The 25315-nt window shown below is 36.2% G+C and overlaps 1 protein-coding gene across 1 annotated transcript in view; it reads right to left on the reverse strand.

Annotated features, from left to right (window-relative positions):
* Positions 1-25315, reverse strand: part of TTC29 (tetratricopeptide repeat domain 29) — a 278739-nt gene that overhangs the window by 97009 nt on the left and 156415 nt on the right. Inside the window, exons 5-6 of the mRNA XM_069780368.1 lie at positions 23734-23957; positions 12282-12467 (exon numbers count right to left, since the gene is read on the reverse strand). Of these exons, the coding sequence (XP_069636469.1) occupies positions 12282-12467; positions 23734-23920 (373 nt within the window). The 5' untranslated portion in view covers positions 23921-23957. The remainder of the gene's footprint in view (positions 1-12281; positions 12468-23733; positions 23958-25315) is intronic.

Raw genomic sequence — 25315 nt, forward strand, 5'->3', positions numbered from 1 at the left:
TTTGTATTTCAGGCATTTTCACAGAAGTTTAGGTCTGAGCTGGAATCTAGAATCTGAAGGCTTTGCAACACTGTAATTCCACAAACTGGTTTAGCAGCATTTTGTCCATGTGCAAACTAGAATAAAGAAAGTACTCTTTCAAGAAAAGTGTCCAACTTCACAAAAAACCTGACAACTGAACAGGTCCCATATGGAAACTCCACTAACTTGTCTGTCCTACATTCATATTCAAACGAACCAACACAGAAAATTTTGGTTTACAATTAAAATCCCTTTATCTTTTTAGGTTAACATATTTTATGAAAGCAACATTTGTCAGATGCCTTCTTCTGGTTTTATTATATATAAACAAACATTTTTTGATATATGTCAATTTTAATCTAGAGGAGAACGTTGCAAACAATGTTGAACGCTAGCTGACTGACAACATACCCATTTTAAAGAGAATGGAATTCTTGCTTCACGATAACAAGCAAACCTTCTTCTTTCATGTTTGTAAAGCATCAAAGTGCTTTCTATATGCAAAGGCTACCTAAGATGCAAAATGTATTCAGGAAGCTCACAATGTAAGGCTCCAGGCTCTGAATAAGAGCAGGCCCACACTCTGTGGGATGCTTACACTTCAGGTTTCACAAATATTTCAGTGTTTATAGGCAGATATCCAAATGCAGAGAGGGGAGGGAGGTGAAAATGCAGTGATGAATAGTGAAGAATGGCACATGCTTTGCAGTTCTGTTTTTCAGGGCTTGAGGGTTTTAACTCAATAGAACCAAATGAAAACAAGTTATATTACTATTTAATCTCAAGGAGTAATATGATCATTATCTGTTAAATACAGAAAGTGACACTGAAGCAGATTAGTTTCACTAAATTACTTTTTTTGCTAACTCATGTCAAAAGCTTGCCTCAGTTTAAATGATTTTTTGTAGTGATTACATTTTATTCAGAGATTCTACCTCATTCCCCTTACTTTTCACAGCTTCCAATAATAAATTTAGTATCAGATGCAACGCTCCAACACTGGAGCTGTTCTGTTGTGCAGATAATCTACTTCAGAAGGATGCTTTGAGTAGCAGGTTGGACTAATGACCTGCTGAGGTCCCTTCCAACTTGAATTATCATATGATCCTCTGAAGAGTAAGATATATTTTTATTAATAGCTTCATAATGTTTGTTTTACCTATGACTTCTAAGGATTATTGATAATGGCTGAGGACATGCAACCCCATCAGCTCTCAGTCCCACTGAGAAGGCACCTCTGGAAACAGTACCTCCTTTATCAATTACTAAAAGGAAACACTGCCTCCAGGAAAGTTTATGATGACAACTGCCGGTTCAGCTGCAGTAGTCCAAAACCTTGCAAAGCTTTGAAGCAAAAAAAAAAAAAAAAAAAAATCTGTTAGTGAGCGGGCAGCTTTGAATGAAGCTTCATCTCAGTACTACTCATTAAGCAGTAAATAATTAAAATACCCTGGAAAAGACAGGTAAAATACAAGCAGCAATGTCAGTAATAGACATGAAAGAGAAGAGAGGGAAAAAGAATTTAAAAAAGCAAAGAAATAATTCATTTGAAGTTTTAATAAAGTTTCATTTGCAGTCTTGTTTAAAGATATATCAGACTTTAGGGATGTAACCTAATTACATTTTTATTCTAAGTTCTATTCAAAGACCTTGGACTTTGAATCTTTAACACAGATCAAACATAGTATAATTTACTCATGGCTATCAATACTTTAAAAAGATCTCTTCATTAAATGTCATAGTCTTATGAACATGCACATAAAGCAAACAGAGCAACATTTGATACCAAAAACATTAAGAATATGATTCTTACAAAAAATAGGTATATAAACAATTCACTTGAGTGCTACACATTATATTCAAGTATACATAAAATATTTTTCTGAAGTATTTCTGATATAACTTTCATCGTTCCATGTAAAAACCAGCAATAATTTTTAGTAATTTTATGATGTGTTTGAAAATTAACTTTACAATCACTAAATACCTAAGAACAGAAATTAATTTAAGATTTTTTTTTTTTAATTTTTTGCGTATGTCAAAACTTTTAAGGAAAACACAAATTACAAAATTTAGAATTAGCACTCATGTACTGCTGTGAATATTTTGAAGAGCTTCTCATTACAAAGAATACAGACCTGTCCCCAGGTGTTATATCAGAACTGAAAGATTCTCCATTTGAAGAATGAGTCTAGGAAAGTAACAGTGATGATGAAAGGATTAAGGAGGCTTTTGGCAAACCTGCTTACTTTTTCCCAGTGTAAATATTATTATTTCCCTGTGCTTAATAATAAACCTTGATTTAAATCAACTGAAGGAAAAGCATGAAGAAAGTTTTTAATTTTCACAATGTTTATTTTCAGAAGTGAAAATAAGAACCCTACAGAATTCTCCCCAAGTTCTCTTATTCAAAAGATCCTCACTGTCTACCAAAACCTTTTAAAAAATAAGTGTAAAAAATAATTATATGAAGAATATTTTTTATGAACTCAACAGGCCCTTTTTGCTTTCATGTTGCATGTCCAGAGGCTCCTTTCAGATTTTCTTAAGAGTATACTAATTTGAACAGAAAACATACCTAATTTCTATAACATCAATTCAATACAGGACCTGCTAGTTCAATACCAGTAACAACCCTGTAATAATAAGATGTCATTCATCTGGGAACTACATTCTGCACTTGCATGAGGATGAGCTCAATTATTTAATAAACCTTTTAAATCTGTCCTCCCCAAGAATCTATCTGGATTTATGGCTGCTTCTGTCTGCCACTGAGTGACAGAGAAAAGCATCATATCTGAAGACTTTATCTCCTAGCAATTTGCTGCTTAAACTTTTAAAATTATGCTCTACGATCAAGTTTTTCTCACCTAACTTATGTATTCAATTCTTAAGCAACCAGAAAAAAACAGTATCACTGCTTTGTGAAACAGTGTAAGTGCAGAAGAACAAGAAAGAGTTAACTTCAGTTGATAGGATGAAAATCAATGACTGGGCGTGTTTTAAATGGTCAACCTGGATATGCAGAATTCCATGTCCTATTAAGGAAGGGCTTCTTTCTGTCTCTGAAGTTCCCAGATGCGGAGACTTTTTAAGTATATGTCTCTACATGAACTTAAAATTTAGCAACACGTATACGTAGCCAAAGATACAGGATTTGGAGAAACGTGAGTAAGTTTTCAGGTCTGAATTATTCCTACACTCCTTTTTCTGAAATAGTTGTTTGGAATAAATAATCACAACTAGGAATAAATTTTAAAACTTAGCAATCTGGGATATGCAACCTGGGGCGAGGCGGGGATATCATGATAAATCAATGGTATTTGGTTACTACTGGATATGGTCTGTTATACAAAGAAAAATTAAAAAACAATCAAATGAAACATGCTATGTCTTCTCTTCAGACAATGAACAGTACAAAGACATTTTTGGTCTCCAAAGGAAACAAGTCTATGTGATCATCCTGTCCTCCAACTAGATTTGAAGCAAACTTCAACCAAATTTGGTAAGAAGTAGTAAAAAGCCCGTAGAAGAATAAGTTCCAACCACTTTTTTGAAAATTAGTAGCTTGAGGCTAGAGATTGATCCAAATTCCAAGCAGACAGAAAGACAGGCAGAACTCTCCTGTATGTATTTTAGGGGGCAGCATGCTGCTTGGCCAGCCAGCAACTAAGCACTGGCCAGTCAGCAGCATGTTCACATGCAACTTTCAATTTATCACAGCACACACCGAACCTTACCAAATACAAGTGTTATAGAAGCATACAGGAAATGGTATTGTATAAACACAGAACAAAATGGTGGTTCCTGCCTCAAAGGATGTATAGGCTCTAACTCTCTAGAACCGCAGCTCTCCTTTAGACCACTGCCACATTTTGACTAGCACTCAGGCTTCCTATGAAAAAAATTACATAGGCATTTATATCTTTAAATCCCTTTTCTCTTTTTGGTCCACACTATGAAAACCCCCATTATAAAAATAAAGGAAATTATAAGCCTAATCTTTTATCAAAAATCACAAACTTATCTGGCTATCATTTTAAACCAAAAGAAGTTGCTTACAAAAAGGAATCTCTAACACAGACACAAGGATAGATGAAAACAGAAAGGCCTTGGGTAGCTGTTAGTTGGTAATTTGAGTTGCTTTTGCTCCCAAAGAAAGAGATGGGATCCATTTTAGGTTGCCTTCTTCCAGTGTCAGACCTGCACTTGTGAATCCAACAGTATGGAGACCTCTAGATACTGGCTATACACCTCATGGTGGAAACACAACATTAAATAGGCAGGATAGATAGTTCAAATGCAGCAATACTGTTATCAGTAACAGTTCTGCACTGCATAGGTAGTAAGGAAGAAAATTTATCACTCTTCACAAACGTTGTCCCACTGGTTTGTTTTATTCACCAGCTGCTTCTAATTTTTCAATCAGATTGTAAAGCAGCACTTTTAATTTCTACATTATACAGCACAATGAGGATTTGCTATTTAAGTGGGCTTGGCAGAATTGCAACACAGATAATATAAAGTTCTATTAATGTAGAAGGTACATGTGGGCCATGCATCCCACAGGTGAATTTTATTCTGGCCATCATTAGGAATCTCCTAGCAAAAGACACTACATGTTTATGTAATTAAAACAAAGTTGCAATTTCACACACACAAAGGCATAAGAAATTTCATAAGCAATTTTAACTTTTGCCTTTTTAAACCTTTTTAGTACTGCATTTTGCAATATTAACATTCTTTTTTTTTTATCTGAATATAAATTATTTCTGCCTTAAGGCAAACCAATTGGGGAAATTCTGCTTAAATGTGCATATTTCCTCTGCATAGATACTCATGAATGTATGCTGAGTTTCTCTCAATTATTTATACATTACAGTTTTTAATTGAAAAACACTTGCCATAAACAATTCAAAACAACAACAAAAAATCAACAATTTCTTAGCAATGGATTAAATAGGACCCGCTAAGAACAAGAAAATAATCAGTTTAGACTTTTTCGGTTCCAAACCAAAAAGATGACGTTATGAACTGTCTTTAAGTTGTTGTTTACCAAATATATCTAGTAATTAATACTTAAGCTTCAGAAGCCTGAGTCTAATGCCCATCAAACTCAATAGGAATCTTTCCACCAACTTCTATAATGCCTTGATTAAAAACTTTGATTTCAACAGTATGATAAAATGATGGGTATAATTCTACTCCTTGGTCTTAATCCAGATTGTCAAAGTCTGTAAGAACCCCGTGGGTTTGGTTTTTTTTCCCCACAACAAATTAATTAAATTTATTTACAAGACCCTTGCGTTCACTAGGCCTTTCAACCAGAAAAGTCTATATCAAATTCTAACATATGAAATAGGTATAATAGTTCTATCTGTAATAATGGATAAAACACATTCTATTTCATAAATTAGGTCCAATTTATTAATATTTTTGGGGTGGGTGTGGAGGGATCAGAAGTGGTCAACTCCGGCATAACATTGCTCTGACTGAAAAGCGACAGAAGCTTAACATTGCTTATAATCAAGGTAGAACTGGATTAAGACTAAACACTTAAACCCCCTTCATTAATGTGCAGAATATGGCAGATTTTTTGAAATGTCTAAGCTTATTTTAGAAAGAGCTAAGGAGACCTTGATCAGGAATACTTGAAGACTTGCTATCTAAAAAACACACAAAGACAGACAAAATTGGGTTTATGGATTAGCTGTATATTATAGGAATTGGCACTGAGATATCTAACATTGCTATTTGCTTTGCATTCTATCCCTTTCTCTTGCTAGTTCTGCCTGCCTTTAGTCTTTCCAGTCTGTAAGCATTTCAGAAAAGGTATTACCTCCACTTTTGTTGATCCTTATGTGCTAGCAGAATAGAAATCTGATGACTAATTCAAAGTCACCACTGCATTGAGATTAACAGCAAGATTTTCACACATCTTTCAGCCCTCATACCAGGGGATATATAGTTTCTCGCATGCACTGATGTACATTTGGAATTTGTTGTGAAAATTTTATTCATTGGACTCTACTGTGATACTTGCATGCTTTCTCAAAACTAGTTATTTAAATGTATCCAGAACTGTTTCCAAGCACTCCAACCAACAGGTATGGAAAGGTACATCTATCCTAGTAAACTCTCTTACCCTTCAAAACAGTGCAGCTACTTGTAAACTGCCTGTTAGGAAAAGTCCCTGCAACACTCCTAAGTACCAAACTGTGCCCATAAATAATTGCAGGATGGGAAAGTCCAAGCTAGCACAAGCTAAAAGTGTGTGCAGGACTTTTAACACCATTTTAGCACTAGCCTGTGCTCCAATGCTCATAGACATCCCTGTGCACTGATTAATTTACTCAGGCAGGAAAGCAACCATGGCCTGTGAATGTCTACCTTCGCTGCTAATATCTGAAAGGTAAGCATTGGGATCCTTGTATCATTTGAGGGTGGGAGGATAGGTATTTAGAATAATATTTTAGTGATGATGCTTTCATTGCTTCCTCTAGAGTTCTTGATGTCACTCTACCTGCTCCACTGTCCCACAGACAACATACCACTAACCTAACTTTTTTTAAGGGTTTGCCTTAAGGAAAGAAGAGTCATGCATCTGTATTAGAAAAACACCATCAGATATGTTAATTAGTCATCTTTAAGCTTCTCTCACAAATGCAGAATTGCTTGACATGAAGATTGAAATATTGCTATCTGAAGCACTGGCTTTAAAGCACCGGCTGTATTTGAATGTGTGTGTACATACAGATGCATACATATGTCCGTATATATACATGTACATACGTACATATCTATATACACACATATTTATACAAACACCTGCATTACTTGCAATGGCCTTGATGGCTGCTTTTAGAACAAGTACACTTTCAGATGTTTGTTCTTATTATGCTTTTGAATAATATAGAAATATATCTAATTTTGTTATAACCTATTTGAAGCAAATAGCTCCTACAAGTACAAATTCCTTGTTTCCCCTGGACCGCTTTTGTTACCAAGTTATCCAAAACTTTGGGATGCACGTATTTAAGGTCTACGTAATTTCATGCATGATAGAAATTAACCATTTAATACAAAACAGAAAGCACTCAAATACTGTAGTGATGAGCGCTGGCAGTGTAAGAATCTATACAAATTAGCACTAGCCATGATGTTTATCAGCACACTCAGACTGTGTTTCTTCTGCAAGATACAACAGCATAAACATGAAATTCACAATTAACTTTAGCAGATTTTACACTAATATAGTAGAACTATTGCAGACTGTAATAGCCTTATTCTCCGATATTCAGAAAAATGCACACATCTATAATGACTGATATTGCTTCTAAAAACACATTCAAAGCACAGGAATAAAAATATTTTTTAAATTAATATTTTTAAAGTGAGATTCTGACCCAAAGCCTGTGCTTACTTGGATGACAAGTAATGCTGGATTTAATGTGAGGAAAAAAAAAATTAAAATATGACATTGCTTTTTTCAATGTGTATAAAGTGACTTTGGCATGTTTAATAGCTAGAAAATGACTAGTAACCATACTAATAAAACAATTTCTTACCAGCCCCCTGAGGAAGGACAAGCTACGGGGTGAGTACAGCTAACTGAATGTGATCATAACGTGAACGCTCCTACAATAATCAATGAGTAGCATTTCATTTGGGTAACTTGTAAACAGAGACCTTATTTTACAAACAGAGCTTTTTTAAAGAAGAGGTTAAAATCTCATTCTGCAAAGAACTGCCACTAAAATCATGTTTGCTCCAAGCAGAATGTTCCATTTGTATCTGTAGCAGGCTACTCAATTATTGTTTTCTTTCCCTTATGTACTGACAGCCACTAATCGCCTGCATCCAAATATCATGACTGAAGTCTACTCTGCTGACGCCTCAAATATTTAGCTTTGAAGATTAATGAACATCAGATTATATCCAGCCTTTAGGACAGGGACCAGGCTGAAAGTCAAAGAACTTTAAATTTGATTACACAAAAATTACCCAGCAAATTTATTGATTTGCTTCCAAGGCAAACAACAATCTTTACTAGTACATGTTTAACTTTAAACTCCCAAGCAATCAGTCCTAAGCATATATAGACAGCTTCCGTTCACAAGTAATAAAAAATACACTATTGGGTGAGAGAACTAGTACAAGATATTTACATCTAAAAGGACGCACACATGAACGTCTGTAAGACTAACTTCTCATTCTTGTAAATTCTCCTATCTTCCTGGCTGCACTATTAATCAATGCAGTTACTATAGATATGATGATTTAAATCAGATGAAAGTATCATGTAAATGTTAGGCATCATTCACATACCTACACACACATCCCTGTATTTATATAGGTACACATACATATTCCTATATGTATATATTAATGCATACATACATGTCTATATCTATTCCTGTATATATCCCTATAGGAAGTGGACATCTGACTCATTCAGTCCACAAACAAATTAGATTACAGCATTCTAAATAACTGAACAAAACCCTCCATTTAATTTACAAGCTATATCTATCTGTTCTAATATAAAAGCCAGAATGTTTAGAATTTTACTTATACCACCACTAATAGTCATGCAATTTTATACAATGCCGACTCAACATCTGCTCTTACACTTTTTCTGCAATCCGAACTTGTGATTTAATTTTTCACCCACTGAAAATAAAAAGTGCATGGAATACATCTGCTGTCTTTTTCTCAGTGGTCCCTCAAAACAAATCCTATGCTTACTCTTGCAGCTTCTTCATTTTCTCACCTCTCTATGGAAAGAAAATATTTGCAAGACAGACCCTACAGATTAAGCGGAGCTTTACCCTGGGCAGTGAAAACGTACCTTGCTTTATCCCTCCTTACCAATCTTAGTAAGAAGCCTCTCTTCTGGACATTTCTAATATTTTACAGCAGGAAAATGACATTTCCCCTCCTCTGAGCATCTCAGAGCATATTTCATAACTTTACTTACGTGCTTTTGTAATGGGCTTCAAAATATTTAAGTATTCAACAACTTTTGCTTAACACGTCATAAAAGTAGGAAACATTAAGGGTTTTTTTAGGCAGCGGTTGGATAACAGTAGTGAGTTACACCTAGTATGAGCCTTTGAAGCTACAAATGGATAGGGATGTGTCATGGTTTAACCCCAGCCAGCAACTAAGCACCACGCAGCCGCTCACTCACTCCCCCCCCTCCACCAGCGGGATGGGGGAGAAAATCAGGAAAAAGAAGTAAAACTCGTGGGTTGAGATAAGAACGGTTTAATAGAACAGAAAAGAAGAAACTAATAATGATAATGATAACACTAATAAAATGACAACAGCAATAATAAAAGGATTGGAATGTACAAATGATGTGCAGGGCAATTGCTCACCACCCGCCGACCAACACCCAGCCAGTCTCCGAGCGGCGATTCCCCGCCCCCACTCCCCCCAGTTCCTATACTAGATGTGAAATCCCATGGTATGGAATACCCTGTTGACCAGTTTGGGTCAGCTGCCTTGGCTCTGTCCTGTACCAACTTCTTGTGCCCCTCCAGCTTTCTCACTGGCTGGGCATGAGAAGCTGAAAAATCCTTGACTATAGTCTAAACACTACTTAGCAACAACTGAAAACATCAGCTTTATCAACATTCTTCGCATACTGAACTCAAAACATAGCACTGTACCAGCTACTAGGAAGACAACTCTATCCCAGCTGAAACCAGGACAGGATGTTTCCTTTTATGCACCACCTTAGAATTTATTTTTTTAAATTTTTTTATTAACTGAAGGACCAAGTGAAAAGGTTGCAAAAAATCCAGCAACTTCAATCATTTTATTCTACTGAGTATCATACAGGTAACCTAATTAAGCATTTTTCACTCAAAATGAAAATGACTTGGTTGTGACTGGCTGGGCTTTAAGCAAGTACTGTCTTACCTACTGGGAAACTGGATTTAGCTTAACTTCAATTCCTAGAATAATACTGGAATAAATAAATAGACAAACAGATTATTCCCAAGCATTTAGAGAAAACATGAAAACATTCTAGCCCATACATCAAGAGGAAATGTCATCAAACTAATCTTCTATGTAAGTTAGTAAATTCTCTCTCACCATCATATAACTTTCTTGTAAAACATTAGGGAAGGATAGTTCACCTGCAACTATTATTAAGTGAGCGCAAATTGCTTAGGAAATCCTATACAGACATTGGTTATCAGTAGTTCACTGTCAGTATGGAAAAAGTTACTCAGTGAGGTTCCACAGGTGCCTGTCCTAGGTCCAGTTTACTACTTAGTATTTTCATGAAGGATCTGAATTACAGGATAGAAAAATCCATTTAAAATGTTCAAATAATACCAACTATGAGAAAGAGAAAGCATGTTGAAGAACAACTTCAGAATTCAAAACAATCTTGACAATTTCTAGAAACCACCTACAAAACACAGGATGCTACTCAGTGCAAAAAACAAGCAACATACTGCATTCAGGTAGAACTGACTGGTGATCCTGGAACAGGGAACAGAACAGCTAGTTAACGGTTCTTCAGAAAAGAATTTAGAGATTACTGAAGGTCATGAACTGAATATCAGTATGCAATTTATGCTGAAACAAAGAATATAGATGTCATACCTGAAAACACAAATAAAAATACAACTTGTAAGAAAAGTAATCTTTCCATTTTATTAGTCATTGGTATGAACTCGAATTTTAAAACTGAATCCATCCCTGGATGTTGAAGGCAAGAAAGATATGGCAACAGTTCAGAGGAAAACAGTGTGAATGACCAGCAGTCTAGAAAATAAGAGGAAATATTTAAAAAGGTGTGAAGTTTCAGCTTTAAGAGAACATGGGGGGAGAAACAGGACAATAACCTTTCAATTAAAAAAAAAAAAAAGGCTGCAGGTTTTATATTTTATGTCCAGGTTTTTGCTGGGAAATCAGGCCATCTTTCAAAAAATACCCCTTCTGTCAGACATTTACTGGAATTACACTATTTCCACAAAATATTTAAATTTCTGTGAATCTTCTTTTTTCTGAGAAAAGCCATTCTATCTGAGAAACCAGCCACAAGCTGAGCTCGAAGCTGGAATGGTTTCAACCCACAAAGTCAAACTTAAAAACAAAAATGTAATGACTATACAAATCACATATATTTGACGCAATGGTTAGGCATCCAGTACACTTAGAAATTAGAACTGGAAGATCGGTATTATTCAGTTAATTGAGGCTCACTCATGGCTTGTCTTCCCACAACATGAAAGGATTTTATACAAACATAGGAAAACACCTTTTTTATACCCAGACTGCTATATATGCACAAACCCCTCTGCCATGAAAGGTAATACATATTTTTAAATATAGAAACAAGGTTCATCTTGATATAAGAAAGTAGTATTTTTTACAGTGAGAACCATCATTTATTGGAACAGCCTCCCCAGGGATGCAGTAGAGTACCCATCGCTGGAAGTTTTCATGATGCAATCGGACAGCATGCTAAAATAATCTCATCTAGGTTGCCTTTCCCATGAAATCTTGGGCCAGATGATCTTTTGATGTCCTTTCCAGCCTGGGCTGTTCTATGATCCTAGTTACTCCTATTAATATCTTTTCTAGTTTCAGGGACTCACAGTTTGAGGATACAGATACATGAATGGAGAAATGGAGCTTGTGGCAAGGTATAAATCTGAAGCAAACACCAATGTGGTAGTCACATACAAACAAACAGGGCATCATTTTCAGTCAAGAGAACCAGAAGGTAGTTTTTAAAATTAACACAAAAATATAGGCTGCTTTATCCAAGTGTAAATTGGAGGCAGGATTAAACTGAATGATGTGTTCACACCTCTTTTAAATCAACCCCATTTGTGTAACTACAGATGCCATCCTACTCAAACACCTGTGGCCTGAGGCAGCATTACCAGTCTCTTGTCAAAAACAAGCAGAAGGAAATAAGGTCAAACCCAAAGAACCTTTGTGCTAAACAAATGCTTCCTTTAAACTTGTGTTTTGTTTTTCATCTGACAGACCATTTTCAACTGTAGATGGAATGTCAGAGGAAAGAGGTCTGTGAATAGTTACAGACTTCTTTGTCTCCCTGTCCACTGCTTCAAAAACTAAAATTGCAACAGTTTTAAAACTTCTTTTAAATTATGGTTGCAAATCAACTTTACATTGAAATACTGTGGCTTGTGATGAAACACAAATTGCCAAATATGACTGTCTCAATGCTGATACAATGTAGCTTTACTATCTTAGTGACTTACCTTGTTCCTCATTGATGAGGCCCATATTTGCATGTGCTTGTGCCTCTCTTTTCCCACCATCAATTTTTATTAGTTGAGCAGTGTTAAAGCATTGCTCATAAAAGTAATTACTTAACCATTTGTCCTCAGGGTCATTGAAACAGTAGGCTAAGTTAAGCTGGTTATCATACACCTCCTCATAGCGCCCTTCAAAAACAAAAATGACAATGAAAATGTTAGATTATCACCAGCATTCAGAACTCTTACGTATTACAGCAATAACCATATAATGAAAATGAAGAGCTATTTATATTTCCACCACTCAATACCACCAAGTTCTCCTACATGTCCACTCAAAGAAATATGATGAGGGGAAAATTATAACCTTATAAATTACGCAGAGTTGAAAACTTACTTTAGAAAAACCACAATAAATTGCTCTCATTTCTGTATGCAAAACCAAAATTCAGTTCAATAAAACATGCAAAACCTGGATAAGACATTGGCTAGACAAAAGAGAGAAGCTAGAGTGAGCACAAAAAGCACAGTCACTGTGTGAGAAGCGTTTGTCTGAGCCACTGAGACCTGAAAAGGCACAGAGAGCTTTCAAAACAGGTCTAAGGTAGCAATTGTGGTGACAGAGATAAAGAACCAAACAGAACACTCTGCAAACACAATCCATTAATTCATAACATTTTAAATGTTCAAAGTAAGACTAACAAGAAAGGCTCTGAGTTTTCACGTATATTCCCATTTTTAGTACCTTATCACTCTTAGAAATTAAGGACAAATTGAAATTTTACACCTTGCCCTGAAAAAGACAGTTCACCAAGGTATTGCTCTCAGACCAAATGTGGAAAGCAGGGGAGACTCAAAGTCACAGACCTCCTTTATGATCTGAAGAAAAAAACCCCCACATTTAGTTCCCATTATCATCTCAGACAGCTAAATGAACACATACTATCCCTAAAATTTATAGAAACGCTGCAAGTCCCAAACCTAAGCAGCATTACAACATTGTCAACAAATATATTATTCACAATTTAAAATTACAGAATGAGAGCTCCTACAGAATTGGAGTTGTTTCTCTCAGAAAAGCACCTTTAAAAAAAAATCCACAAAAAATCCTCTTTGGATTATCCCAAAGCTGTATTAATTTAGAGATCTAAAACTTACCTGACAACTCTTATCACACTGCTTCTCACTAAGGGGGATTTGAAATACATATATTTGCTACATGATGCTGAAGAATCTGAGATAAAGTACAGCACGAACCTATATGTTTCACAGCTAAATTTATCACTGGCTAAACTAAATGAACTTTCTTTCCAAACTCTGCTCATGTCAGATGTGAATGGGAATAATTAGCTAAAATTCCATTGCAGTTTTTGTTGGCCACTTACTGTGTTTGTGGCTGTTAAATGAACATAAGCCAAACAGGCAGTTCTTAAAAGAATTTTCATGTAGTTGGGTAAAGAAGGAGTTAAGAACCACAAGTCTTGCAGCAGGTAAGAGACTGTTTGGTTAAGCTAGATGTGTGAACAGAACTGCTTTGCTTTTGGGAGTTCTGCAGTTTGTAAGCTTTGCTCGACAAAGAGAGAAAAGGGGGAAGAGAAAGAAAAAAAACCCTCTTACTCCTGGGTATGGAGTACCACACAGAAATCAACTGCAGAAAAAACCTGATTTCAATACAGGCAAGATCTCACTTAAATTCCAGATCTTTTCTAAGTGTTTTAAAACTATGATACCATATCAAAACACTTTGATCGAAAGATGTAGTTAAATTCTCTTCTTTTGTTTTCCGCAGGAAGAATTGGGGAAAATCCAACTTTCAAAAAGGACTAATTTCTCAACTGTAAATTCTATGATCTGTGTGAGTCAGTTGCATTGTTTGGGACAAACAGCAGCAATTACTCAAAAAAGTACTCTGAATGCATCACTAAACCACACAAGAGAATGTTCCCTCAGCTTCATCTCTAGTACGTTCTGTCTCAAAATTAAAAATGACAAATTACGTATGGTGTACTAGGAAGTAATCTAAATCTCTCATTCTGTCCATTGTCATGACTAAGTTCTTTGACTTCAGAACATCTTGATAAAGCTCTTCATTTCACAACACAGTAAGAACTTTATTCTGTCTTCTGAAAGAATCCTGTTACCACCTAATCATGTCTGCAGACTTCAAGAGTTTTATCTAGTATTTGTTTCTCCTCCATTTTTATCTGTCTTGGCCATTCTGGAGAACATTAGCTGAATTTTCCCTGCTTAAAAGTTTCTGAAATCAAGCTGAAATGTCTTTTCCCCATTCTTGAACATTCTCTGGTTTTGTCTTTTGATTTACAAATTCATTCCTCCTCTTTAATGGTGAACAATACTTTTTTGTTGCTTTTGCTTTCCTATTTATTTTCTCAGAGTTTTTCCTCCATGAAGTGGTACCTCATATTTCTACCTTTTTAATAATTCCCATTAAAATATATAAAATTATTATTTTTGAAACAGTTTGTGTTACATACATTTCCAGTTCTAGTACTTTAAGTAAGATAACACCTCTTCCAAGAAATGAGAATGTTTCACAATCTCTTTAGAATCACCAAAATAGAAATATCCTGGAAATTACATCTAGATTATCATATCATCATTTGTATCTAAGGTTTGATACCAAAACAACAGCTTAAGTTTAGAAATTTGGCTTTGAGAGGAATAATTATCAATATATAGACTTCATGTATTCCTAATCAGAACATTCTTCATGGCTGTGAGTTTTCATGCCTTTTGTTCCCCCTCAAGGCTGAATATTCTGAATATCTTCAGAATATCCAGGAGTGTACATCATATAAAACTTATTCATACATTAGAAATTAAGATTATTTTGGTAGAATAGCCTCAAAAATATCTGCAAGTGATACTGGAATGGAAATAACAGAACTGGTTTGGGTTTAATATACATATATCTATCTATCTGTGTGTGTGCACACACATATGCATATACATATATATGTAAGCACATGTATACATATGCATAGATAAAAAGTCAAGACATAGTTGGGTTTTATCCAAAGTAACCAATTTAGATATAGAAATAGGTTACCTAGGATCCCTGTACTCTCAATGAAGAAAGCCAGATAGTTCTTGGCTGTGATTTATCTTATCCCAACTTAAACATCTATTGCAGCACAAGGGAGCACTTCTAAAGATTATCTCAGAAGTAAAAGGCAGAGGTTCCCAGGACAATTACAAGTACGTAAACAAATAACCACACAAACAGGGAAATGTAAAACCTAATTATAACCACTAACATAAAGATAACAATACAAGTTACATACAGATTACAGCCAAGTGAAAATGAACTTAGAAGATACCAGACGATATATACAAATGGTTACAATACCACAGTAAGGGGAAAGATAATTGGATTGTCATTGGGGTAGAACTCCAGATACAGATTTGTTGGCTTTGAAATCTTTGCTACAAAGTATCAAGGCACTAATGCTACATAACATTACCCAAATAACTTCAGGTAGTGCCCTACAAATCTCAAGAGATGGAACTGACCTGAGGCGGACTATTGCTACTGCCACAGCTTTGATTGAATGAACTTTAATGTGACCCTCTGATGACTATCCTGCCGGTGAATAACAATGAGAAGTGCACAAAGACAACCATGTCTCTGTAATTGTCTTGGACAGTGGCTGACCAGATATGCTGGTCATAAAATAAATCTCAGAAGATAGACTTTTACATGCCATATTGTCTTCCGGATTCAAGGTCTGATTTACAAATAAAGAAATTCATTGAGATTATTCTGACAGTGGTAAAGCTAGCATGTCAGACTTAGTAAAAGTGAACTTTTACCTCCCCAGGAGAGGAAAAATGTTAGAATAGGTAAATACTCTCTTCTATAAAATCTCCCATTAAAGCTTTGACGTCTCTGATTTTGTATAGTAAGTTCTCTACAACTAATAATAAAATACGTGTAGACAAGTCATCTTTACATATCTGTTGATAGAAAAAACCATAATTATCTGCACCACTTATCAGAGAGGGAATGATTGCACTGGAATGCAATACCAAATGAACAGAAAGAGAAGTCTGAATCACACAAACAACTGTAAAAGAGTTCCTGCAAGACAAATTCCTGGTTTTAAATAAGAAACAATTAAGAAAGTACATAGATAAAGGTTCAAAGGCTGATCCCATTAATCTTTCAAAAATTACATTAATTTCATAAAATATTGGAAGCTAAATTCAGGTCTTCCAGAACATTTAAGTCACAGGATTGTAAGAACACTGTAAATATGAACATCTACCCAAAATGGCAGCTACACAAAACAAACAGAACTTGACGGAGCAGATGGTGAGGCCTGATAGTTCGCAGTTTTGGACTTAATTGAAGATCTGAAGCATGGCTAAGAATACATCTTATGGACAATTATTCAACCGAACATTTTTTTCAATGCCAAATTACCAAATAGAAGGCAGTAATATTTCACAAAAATTAACCAGAAAACAAATTAAAAGTCATGCTATGTTGCAGTATTTGTTTTATATTTTAATATTTTTATGTTTTGGTCACAGAATATAAATTACAGAAAATGGATTACTTTCATTTTGTTCGACCTGAACTTTTCAAAATATTTTATTTTCATTGTCCTTTGCAATGGAAAACAACTTTGAACAACTATGCACAAAAGGAAAGTATCCATATTAAACCTTGCTGAGATCTTTTTGTTAAACAGAGATTTTTTAAAAAATCCCTTCGACCCGAGCTTAAACATCAAATCCATATAGTATTTTCTGCTCGGCATCAGAATCTCTTCAGGTGCATCTGAACTGTCAGTTAGGATCTCCCCTTGTTATGCTCAAGCCATAGTCCCTGACTGGCCCAGGGAACAATATCTTTGTTTGTTCCTGGCCTCTTCTCAGGAACTGTTCCCTTGGCAAAGGTGTGCATGGAACAGAGGATCATTCAAATCCATGGTCTGCATGTTTGTTGTGTTCAGCAAGACAACTACCAAGTAGCGCAATGCACTGGGATAGTGAGGAGGCATTTGAGTGTGACAGCCCCAGAGCTAATACGAGAGAAAAGAAACATATAGATGACCTGCAAGTCATAATTTAAGTACAATTGCTGCCACATCTGTATGATCTCCTTTGTGACAGGATGTAGTAAAAGAAAGAAAAAGTAGTACAGAAATGGTCCTTAGAGAACAGAAGAAAACAACATTGTGAAGAGATCCTGGCTTGGTATTTTCCTTGAAGAAGAAAAGAAAGAGGCTGTTGTTCTTGTTAATGGAAAATAGAACTTGTACTCATTTTCAAAATACAGGTATCAGAAAGAAATTTTTCAACATCCATTTATGGCTCAATATTTTTCCACTCAAAAAACCACCAGTCAGTCATTTGTTCCTGCCAGATGAAGGCCATATGGAAACTTTTCAACAGCTGGTAACACTCATCTTCCAGTTCAGTTAGTTGTTTTTAGTGAGTATGACTTGATTATAACTGACCATTCACTCTTGAAGACTTATAAAGGAGTGACCTAAGATCAATTAAGTCACTAGGAGTCATTTTTGATGTCAGAATGAGACACCATTAATACTGGAAGTTTCATTTTTGCCAGAGAGATCAATACCAGTGATTTAGTGGCAGGGCAGCTGATGCTGTGATGAATTCACACACAGAAAGATCCAGGCTGGAGGCTGTTGGGCCAAAAAGAAGCATAAACGGTAATAGACTATGGTGTTGCAATCAGTTTATTTCCACCTGGATCCATACACGGGAAAGAATCAGTCCCATTTTCTTGTTCAGGACAATCATGCCTCTACACCTACAGGTAGAGGACCACACAATCATTCCTTTTTCCAGAAAGTTTATCCATAAGCTAAACACACACAAATGAAGAAATGTTGCTGTGGGTTAGCATGCTGACACCATCAAGTTTCAGGTAGAGCCTCTGCTTCCTAGTTATCGTGAGGCAGAGTGTACACAGAGCACACCCCTCCCAACACTGCTAGGTAGGCAGGGGGAATATATTCAATGACAGTACAAAGATGCTAAGGAAATGGTCAGGATATAATTTTGCTAAGTAAGGATAAAGCTATCTAATGATAATGATAAAAAGCAATTAACTGGTAATTTGGGACACTAAAGGGGGACTCCAAGCCATTGCAATGAAAAAGTAATACTGAAATTTTCTAAGAAATGCTGCTTCTGTCGAAGTCAATGGTAGTTCTACAATTGGCTATATATTGAGAAGGCTTGGCTTCTTTCCTGAGCGAATCACTTCGCTTTTTAAAGATAATTATAAAAATAATAAACTCCTCCATTGGTCTCTAGCAACTCTGCATTTTTTCCTGTGATAAAGTATTAAATAGAAAACAACAAACCTGCTTAGAAAAGAAAATAGTGTTCCTTTCCCTATCCCCCCCAAACCATGCCTCCTCCAAGCAAATATTAAAAGAGGTTTTGGTATGTTTATCCTTCTTCTTTTTTAATGCATAACCTCTTTCTATTTTTTTCCCCAAATAGCATGGGCAATATGGTTATTGCAATGTTTCTAGCCCAGCCTAAGGTATAAGCTTACAGAAAAGCTTACCACTGTAAAATGCTAAACTCTATTTTCAACCTTAAGTACCTCAGACAAAGAAAGATTTTCCAGTGCAAACACATCAAATACTCATGCTTTCTTCATATGCTTTATGAAAAGCCATCTTTTACAACAACAGCTCATACTGTCAAAATTTTCTCTACACTGGAGTAAAAAAAAAAAAAGCCAAATTAGCACTTCCTTCTGTGTTTCTGATTCTCTAGAACAAGGGTCATCAGCCTGTAGTACGTGGACAGATTCAGCATTTAGGATACCACAAAGGTCGCATGGGGTCAGGAACCAGGTGCAGATGGAATCTGAAAAAGGCAATAGCTTCCAGGTCATAACTCCTACTCTCCACCAGCTGCCCCAATGATCTACTAATAAGCAGTGTCTTGCCCCTTTGAAGGCATGTTCGTAGTCGAGTGTAGTTTCCATGCATTGGCTTTGGCACAGTGAACACAGTGATCTGCCACTATAGTCCTGACTGCTCAATACAAGTTGCAGCCACTGAACTGTGGCATCTTCCCCACTTTTGCTCTCCTGCTCTGGCATGGTAGAGCCAATGGCTGAGACATCTTTTCCTTTAATTGTTCTTGAGCTGTAACTTGCCTTGCGTTCTCTTCAACTTGTACAATCAAGTAAACTAGCTCATGCTAGCAAGCACTGTTCATACCAGCTCTTCAAGGCCTCTGCTAGTCCTAGGTAAGGATTCAGGTAGGGTTCAAGTCTACATTTAATATGTAGTTCAGATATGGTCTGAAAAGCAACACTTTCCAAGCCCTTCTGAAATAAGACTGGGACAGGTGACCTCTAATCTGACAAAAACCAAATTAGGCACACTATCATTGAGAGGCTGGCCGCAGTCTAAAACACACAATGCATACTATCAATCATTCTTTTGGTAGGCTCAGTGCTAACTAAATAAAAGTAGCTACACAATATTTTGAGGAGACAGTTCACGGAAGTGGCTTAGCCTAATGCACATATAGACCCAACAAGTAAATTAGCAATGCATTTTAAAACAGTAAGACGGACCGTAGCAGCCAAGTAGTGATTTAAAGAATCAGTTACGTCCATATGGTAAAATCTGTGCAAATACCAGCTTAGAGGTTTTAATTTCACTTTTAAATACTTTTACCTGAGAAACAGCAACATTATCATTACAATGAACTGTTCTCCCAGGCACACGTTACACTGGGTGCCGTTACAAAAATTCCAAAATGTAAGTAAAAGACTTCTTAGTTGGATTTCCTTTGTTCCTACTTCTTCTCCATGACCCACTCAAACACAGAGAGATATCGAGTCAAATCTTGTCTGGGTCTTAGACAGACAAAAAGAATTCTATTTAGTTGGCGCACCTCTGTAGGGTATGGTCATCATTTGTTCACAGGGTTTCAGCAGCTAAAGGATATTTAGTTAGCAACCCTCAATGTCAGACAAGCATGGACTGCGGCTTCAAACTCTCCCTCCTGCTAACTCACAGAACAGTACTAAGTAGGGGCTAGGGAGCTATGGCTCTTCAAAGGGATAGAAACAACAACCTGCCAGCACTGTATTATACCTTCCAAAGACAATTATACCTTTAAGTGAAATTACTCTGAGCAGTACAATCAGGCAGGCAAGCAGGCAATCGGGCAGGGCATTCCACAGCCTCAAAATATAACTTTCTTTTTGAGAAAAACCCCAACGTTTTCATACACATGGCGAGAAATAACTGTATACATCACATGATGAACTATGTAGATACATTGCTTTGGCATTTATCCTGCATTATTCTGTAAAAAAACCCCTACAACCATACATATTGAAAGAGCTAAACTATCTCCTTTTTTTTTTTTAGCTACTGACACCAGAACCAGTAAAAAGAGAGGTTAGCCCATGATAACATAGAAAGATCAAGGAATAATTAGAAACAGCTCAATTTTGAAGTCAGAAACATTTACATTATTTGCATCAAAAAAGACCAGATAGGAACACAGTCAAGTACTGCCAATGTTTCTGCCAGTATTTTGGGGATAATGCTGTACCTAGGCCAAAATAACTGTTCAGCTACTTTTCTGTGAAGCTGCAAGGATTAATGCTAGCTTTCTATTTTTAAATACTTATGAGGTGTTCAAATACAATGACAATGAGATTAAGTTGGACAGAAAAAAAGAGGTATTTTCTTTGCACACACTGTAATATTTGTAATAGCCAATTAAAAAAACCCCAAGAAAACAGACAACTCCTGTATCATTTGAAGTTCAATCAAAATGTTCCACTAAAAATGAAAACAGAGAGCACATTCACTGGTGTATGTAAAGGTAAGCAGTCTGTACAATGTAATGCTGGTAAACAAAATATCACCATTTTCAAACCCAGCAATAAAGAAAATAATTGCTCTTTGATATCAGCCTCCACATCATTATGCATGGCACCGATTCTGTTCAAGCCAACAATTTATGTCCAGCATTACAGCGTCCTATAACTACAAACTATCAAAAAAAAAAAATTAACATATTCCACGAATAAATATGGAAAGTGAATAAATACCTAGCTTTCTCCATGCACTGTGGTAACAACCATAAACCTCTAAACCTAGGAGCAGCATTTTTAATTTATACTCACAATTAAGACAGCAACACTCTATGATAGAAAAACATCAGGTGAGAAAAACTAAATAACAAATAAGAAAACTATTTACTGACATAGTAAGTGAAGTTTTCTTTTCCACTTACCACTTCAGGTTCAAAAACAATGCCTTCATGAAGCTTAAATTTGTCAAAAACCTTACAAGTCATGAAGTTTTCTTTATTTTTTTTTTTTTTCATAGTTTATACCTGCTATCTGTTCTTCAACATACCTGTTTGCTCAGGACAGCATACCTGAAACAGGTAAACTTTCAGCTAGTCTAATATTAGTGACATCAGCCACACTGCGAAACTCTCACAGTTTGCAGCCCCAAATATTACTTTCAGCCTTTTAAGCTTGAACTGTGGCAGCTGAAGAGCAAATGCAGGTCAGCTGCTGTTATGACTGCTACATCATGGTAAGTTCCACCTGAGGTGAACTGCTGAACACTTCTTAAATGGTGTCAACTAGAGTTGTCAGGAGATCATAAGCCAGAGCCCCAAGCAATTTGATTAGAATCAGAGAGTAACTGGATTAGCGGAACTACTGAATTAGTATTTGATGAGCTGTATAATTTGTATTATCTTCACAGCTCTACTAGCTCTAACACCTGCAACATGAATTAGCATCCACCTCTTCATGTGCCAGGTGACTCAAGCCCCACTTAATACAAACAAGAGATTTGTGCAAAGGTTTGCATTGACACTGGTGAAAAAATCAAAACTAACTATACCTTGACTGGCAATTCAGTAAAGATGCTTGCCAACTCTATTGGCACGTTCTCGTTATTTTCTTTTCTTTCATTTTAACTAACTGTAACAGGCAAGGTTGGGAGATGATCTCTCCTAGAGGCAAGATACAATCAGTAAGACAATGGGTGGTATCTTGTCTCTGTGAGAGGTGAAAGACTTACAGAGCCCAGCACACAACATATGCCGAGTTCAGTGAGAGAAAGGGCCCCTGCCTTTCATAGGGGCAGAAACTGCACAGTCAGCAGCGTCTTGACTCTCTGGGAGCATGTTTGCCAATTCTGTTGTCACATATCAGTTTGCAACACTGAAAAATATCATGCACCAAAGGCAGGCAAAATGCTCTCCTCCAGCAGCTGCAGGAAGCAGGCCCACCAGGATAAGCCATATCTACTACTTTTTGAACATCACAGTGTTGGCAGTACGCTTCCGTGAGGGCAGTCTGAGCGCAAAACTTCTCTCTTGTACTTCTGCAAGCTGTGGGGGTGCCTGTTCAGGTTTTAGTCATACTTCAGACAAATCTGAAGATTCCATTCAATCTCGGGCTGGCTAGATTTCCTGCCTAGAATTACAGTGAATTAAATAAAGAAACACAACTTTTGGCTTTCATAGTAAACATAAAACAAGCATTTTAAATGAACATTTTTGTAAGTGCTGAAAGGGGTTTTTGCTGTTCCTTTTTTAAATGAAGTTGTCTGTTCCTAAATTTCGGTCAAATAGCTTAGGTTTCAAACTCACAAGCTTTATTGTAGATCAAAATGCAACTTGAAATAAGCCAACTATAGTGAAATCAGCTCAGCCATGAAACAGGATTGCAGTTAGTTAGAGCTTTTATCTGCCTCCATCCCTACAATTATTCCAAAGGAGAAAGACAGAGTAAGTTATGTTACTATTTATAGTAAAAGGAAATGATAAATACGAGCGCTTAGTAAATAGTAGGCAACGGAGAAAATACAGTAATTTGGAGTTATGTCTTCACTAATATCTAGTAATTCACAGGTGGCATGTTACATCTGTGTGCTGTATTTTATTTGACATGTTCACAATCCTTTTTAAGTCAGTCACAAATCCAAACACAGTTAGCAGACAGGGTATTTAATAAAATCAGATTTATAAAACTATTACTGTGTGAAACAGCATTTCACCTATTAAATTTTTCTAATACAAACCCAGCTACTCAAATCAATAGAGAAAGAAAAACAATAAATAATGAAACTATGAGAAAATAATTGAGAACTTATCAAAGCTATAAATACATCAAACATTTCTGATGATATCATAACGCACTCTACATGGTGTCCCCCCCCCTCTTTTTTTTTTTTTTCCTTCACAAAACCTCAAAACCTCTCCCGATATCTGCGGCTCCTAATCATTTATTCTATAAATACAGCTTAGTTGACTAAGGCTGAAATGTGCTAAGATGCAGTAACGTTTCAAATTCATACATGAAACAATTTGGAAGCTTCCCCCAGGCATTCGCGGCTGGGGCTCCCGCTGCTCTGCTACCCACAATCCCCCCATTTACCTGCTCGCTGGGCTGCCTCAGCCCTGGTCAGGAAGAGGTAAAGCTGATCCAGCTTATCAGGCTGCTCCTCCAGGGACTTCTGCTGCCATATGGCTGACCCAGGCCCTGCAGCCTCCCTCAAGGCATTCCACTTCTGTATCAGAGTGAAGAGCTCGGAGAAGGACTCGTGATAACCCTGTCGCAGCATGTCTATGCAGATGTTCTTCTTGTATGAATTCCTGTTACTGGGAATAAGAAAGATAGATTTTAAGCCTTTAAGCCTGTGTTCTCTTCTCCACCTTTACCAAATACGTACAGATAACTAAAACGGCTTTCGAGAAGAGACCTCTGCAGTTCAGCAGCGGGGAAGGGGCATTTTTTTCCCCTGCTCAGAAAGCGTTCTCCTAAAATACGATTACGAATGCCATGCCCTAGGGAAGTAAAGAGGGCAATAACGAATAAATACCAATCTCTATATTGAAAGCATGCTAAAAATAGACTGGTATTCTTTAGCTGGTATCGGTAAAAAAGGCTGACTGATGGGAACTCCCCCCCCACGTTTACATTAGTTCATGAAAACACAATGAACTCTTAGTTTGCTTTAAAACAGTGCACAGGGAAAAATGAGGCACATTCCACATGTCAAAACAATGTATATGTTAAATAGTTTTGCTGTAGGATATGACGGCTTGGTTAAAAACGTCAAACAAATGCTACACCAGAAACATAATCATTAGATATTATTTTGCTTCTGGTTAGCATATAACTTCAGCTGGGACTGGTTTACTGATGCAAAAGTTTGATAATTTCTCCCTAATTTTAAAATCAAATGACGCAATGATGAATTTATATCAAAGTTATCTCATTCATAAACTCTGATAAGAGATACATATCAAAAAGTTGTGTAATCAGATATTCTCAAGAGGTAATGTATCTTTTGAGGTATTATTTATGGAAATAATCAAAATATTTCTTTTATGTGGCATGAAACAGTCATTGTGTCCTATCCTGGAGAAAACTATGAGTCCAATGGGATTGCCTGCAACACTAAAGCACAGATGTAAAGGTTTGCAGGCATACGTATCTAGTGTGAGAAAACAAACCTTTGTCCCAGGAAAATGGCAAGGACCCAGATGTGTTAATTTTATTTTGTATATTCCGTTAAGTTTCCAAACTGTGTTCAAGACTATCTTTTTAGATTAAAATCCATTTAACTTCAAATTCTCAGCAGCTTTAAAATAAATATGGAATTCTGAAAACTGAGATTTATAGTGTATGTAATAAATTCAGATGACCTCATGCTAAACAATAGCCTAACAATACTAATACTTCTAGCCTAAAAAAGAGCTACTGCAGTTCTTTAACAATGCTAATAAGATGGAAGTGATGTAAAAAACTTCTTAGCTAGATGTCAGGGAAATAAACAGTAATGTGAGATGTAAGAAGTAAATATTCTGCATTATTTCATATTTAATATGATTAAAATAAAATCTATTAATTACTACATAGATGCACATTAATCGTCCGTATCTGTTTTTTTTACATTTCAGTTGCAGAACTGAACAGAAAAATATCACAAAATCCTGGTATGATTTAGACTAGA

The sequence above is a fragment of the Haliaeetus albicilla genome, chromosome 1 (genome assembly GCF_947461875.1).
Source record: "Haliaeetus albicilla chromosome 1, bHalAlb1.1, whole genome shotgun sequence".
Classification (NCBI taxonomy): Eukaryota; Metazoa; Chordata; class Aves; order Accipitriformes; family Accipitridae; genus Haliaeetus; species Haliaeetus albicilla.